Raw genomic sequence first — 3,229 nt, 5'->3', positions numbered from 1 at the left:
GTCAAGCATGATGCCATGGGCTATCTACACTACAGTCAAGCATGATGCCATGGGCTATCTACACTACAGTCAAGCATGATGCCATGGGCTATCTACACTACAGTCAAGCATGATGACAACTGAGCTGGAAGGCAGCCTGAAATGTAATTTTGTGATTCGCTTTTAAAATGTTAAACACGAGGGGGCTATCCCGTAAAATGCTCTTGTGAGAAAATTGAAGGTAAAGTTTTAGCCCTTTGTTCAGTTTCTTTAAAAGACAAGGAGAGAATTATCTTGTATCAACCAAATATACACACCAATGAAACCAAACCTACTTCTCCTATAGGTAGGGCAATGCCCACTTTTGGTGTAGGTCAAGATTTCTGGAAACTACCGAAATCTGGGTTAGCCCGCTTGTCCTTAAAAGAGACCATGTGTTAAAGGAAAAAACTGTGTTCACGTCTCCGTCGCTGCTGCTTTGCAGTATTGTGAATTTGTCACGACATGGTGAAATCAAGCGCTCGACAATTTTTTTTTTGCCCTATTGAGTTATTCGTATAATCTTCATCATCATCTGGTGCCTTGCCGACTGGCGTGGGCGATCATGGACCCCCATCTCCCTCTGTCTTGCGTAGCAGCAATGGTGTCTGTTGTTTTTGCTGCTTCCAAGCCATGTTGTCAACCTGTCCAGTATCTTTTCCCTCTGTGTGTCTCTGCCTCTCTTTCCCTCAAACTTGCCTGTTGTTACAATATTCTCCAATGCTTGTTTCCGCATTGTGTGTCAAATGATTCGTCATAAGCTGTCGTCTGCAATTTGCTTCAACCAAGACTTCTTCATTTGTTTTTCGAGCTGTCCTTGGGATACTCAGGATGCGTCTTATGAACCACAACCCTGTCGCCTCAGTTGTTATTTCCAGCTGTCTATTGATTGTCCGTGCTTTAGGATAGGCTCGATTTAACTTTTCAGTACTCTTTTTCTTATTTTCAGTGACAGATTGATGTTTGTGAGTTTCTGGTTTATTTTGTGGAAGGTTGCTTTTGCTTGGCAAATGCAGCTTTTAATTTCGTTCTGACATCTCCCATCTGATGATATAATTGTCCCCAAATATTTAAAATGTTGTACTTGCTTGATTGAGGTATCATTGATTTTGATAACGCAGGTTGGGATTGGATGTTTCCTGCTTATCGCCACTGTTTCAGTTGTCTTGATGTTTAGGTTAAGTCCATGTTGTCACTCTCTTGTACGATGACATTTAAACGATTCTATAGGTGCTCTTCTTTTTCTACTAGTATTACTATTAGGACTGTGTCGTCTGCATATCTTAGATTGTTTACATGACGTCCCCCTATCGAGATACCTGGCATTTCTTCTATGTGTCTAATGATATTTTCACGATACAGGGAGAACAAGCCTGGTGAAAGTACACATCCCTGTATGACTCCTCTTTAAATCATTATGTATTCGCTGTATCATTTTACCTCTTCTTTATTTGTCTTTCTTTTGATGGTGGTTGCCAAAATTTCAGTGACTTTTTAAATTGTGAAGTATAATAGGTTGTGCTCTTCGTCAGCGTTTTTTCGTTAAAAAAAAAATCCACACAGGATGACTGTTAAATGGACATAAAAGTTGTACCTCTCCCTCCCCTTCCCAACCCAACCCTACCACCGACCCCTGTCCCCTTGCATAAACGCCATAATCAAAAATAAAACATATGATATATTAAGAAAGAAAAAAAGAAGGAAAGAAAGAAAGAAAGAAAAGAAAGAAAAAAGTAAATATATGGATAGGTTTTCACAGGCGTGCGGGAAAAATGTCGGTTCCACCGATTTCATCAAAGTATGCAGAGCGCCTGATTTCACCAGGATGCAGCAAATATATTATACTTTCTAAACCACCACCACCACTACCACTCTATTTTCCCGTTTTCTCACATCAGTTCTAGGTTCTACTTGAAGATTGTATTGTTACTCAATGATTATTTGTTCTCCTATATTTGTCAATTATTTTGTCGTCTATGAAAACATTAATATTGATATTTACCTAACCTTAGGAATGGATACTCCACTCTCTGAGAGTGATTAGTTTCCTCTGTTGGTTTAGTGAGAGTTCTACAGCACGCGAAATAAGTAGGTTAGATAAAAGTACCTTAGGTGTAAGGTCATACTTGAGAGTAACATACTAAAAAGAAGAGGAGGGAAAAGGACGGCGAGCGGTTGGACAACCTGCTAGTAGGTCCTACTTCTTTACTTTCCCTCTCTGTTGTTTTTGTCTGCCTGTCTGTCTTCCTTTGCCCCAGCACTAAATGACCAATAATATTGAGTTTGATGCGTTCTCCTTACTCAAACATAAGAAAAACACACAAGATAAGGACGAAAGATGTGTGATAGAAAGGAAATAGCAGACCACGAGGGAACAGCCTCCATCCACTCACGTTTAGAATTGTTACTCGGTAACCTCGTATCATGAATGTTCGTGTGTATTCGTCATTTTTAGTCGCCACGTCGATCTTCGGTGTTTACATAGACCAAAGATCGTACATAACAAGGTAGTTCGCTCAGCCAAAAAAGTGTCCGCGGAAGTCGGCGCATTGGTCAGATGGGGATGCAGTCTTTGTTTTGAAGCTCTCTTTCGTTTCTCCAGAAGAAGAAGAGGAATAACACAGTTTGTAAGTTTCATTTTTATTGTTTTTCTTGTTTTTGTTTGTGTTTTTTTTTTACAAAAGTAGGGTGACTCTGATCGCAAAGTCCACACATTTTATAAGAGGGCGCCACCGGATTTTGCGGACATTTTTTTGATTGGCTCAAAGAGAGGAGTGAACTATTTTGTATCAAGTACGATCTTTGTCGGTATTTACTTAGACTAGGGAATCAATACCCCCACACTCTGTGCGTGATTATGTTTGTTTTCTTTGGTTGGTTTAGGAACCAGATGGAGACTTGAGACTCATGTCTTGTCACGGGAATCGCGGAGGAAGATCGAAGAGGGGAGAGATCGATGTGGGCATGATCGGGGTTAAGTGGGTGGTTCAAGGTCAACAGTGGAATGTGAAGGGAGAGAGAGAGAAAGAGAGAGAGAGTGAGAGAGAGAGAGAGAGAGAGAGGGGGAGGGGGAGAGATAAAGAAAGAGAGTGAAATAGCAAGAGAGTGTGTGACAGAGTGTGTGTGTGTGTGTGTGTGTGTGTGTGTGTGTGTGTGTGTGTGTGTGGGTGTGTGTGTGTGTGTGTGTTTGTGAGAGGGAAACAGGAAGAAA

At 40.9% G+C, this 3,229-nt stretch overlaps 1 protein-coding gene across 1 annotated transcript in view; it reads right to left on the bottom strand.

Annotated features, from left to right (window-relative positions):
* The window catches only part of LOC100533395 (glutamate receptor 2), a gene marked incomplete in the record, with an annotated part of 156,880 nt that overhangs the window by 45,901 nt on the left and 107,750 nt on the right, over nucleotides 1-3,229 (bottom strand). Inside the window, 3 exon segments of the mRNA NM_001204680.1 lie at nucleotides 2,387-2,389; nucleotides 2,391-2,395; nucleotides 2,398-2,404. Coding sequence (NP_001191609.1) covers nucleotides 2,387-2,389; nucleotides 2,391-2,395; nucleotides 2,398-2,404 — 15 coding nt within the window.

This window comes from Aplysia californica, unplaced genomic scaffold, assembly GCF_000002075.1.
Source record: "Aplysia californica isolate F4 #8 unplaced genomic scaffold, AplCal3.0 scaffold00077, whole genome shotgun sequence".
Taxonomy (NCBI): Eukaryota; Metazoa; Mollusca; class Gastropoda; order Aplysiida; family Aplysiidae; genus Aplysia; species Aplysia californica.
Note: the sequence above shows the minus strand (reverse complement) of the source record. Positions and strands in the feature narration are given on the sequence as shown.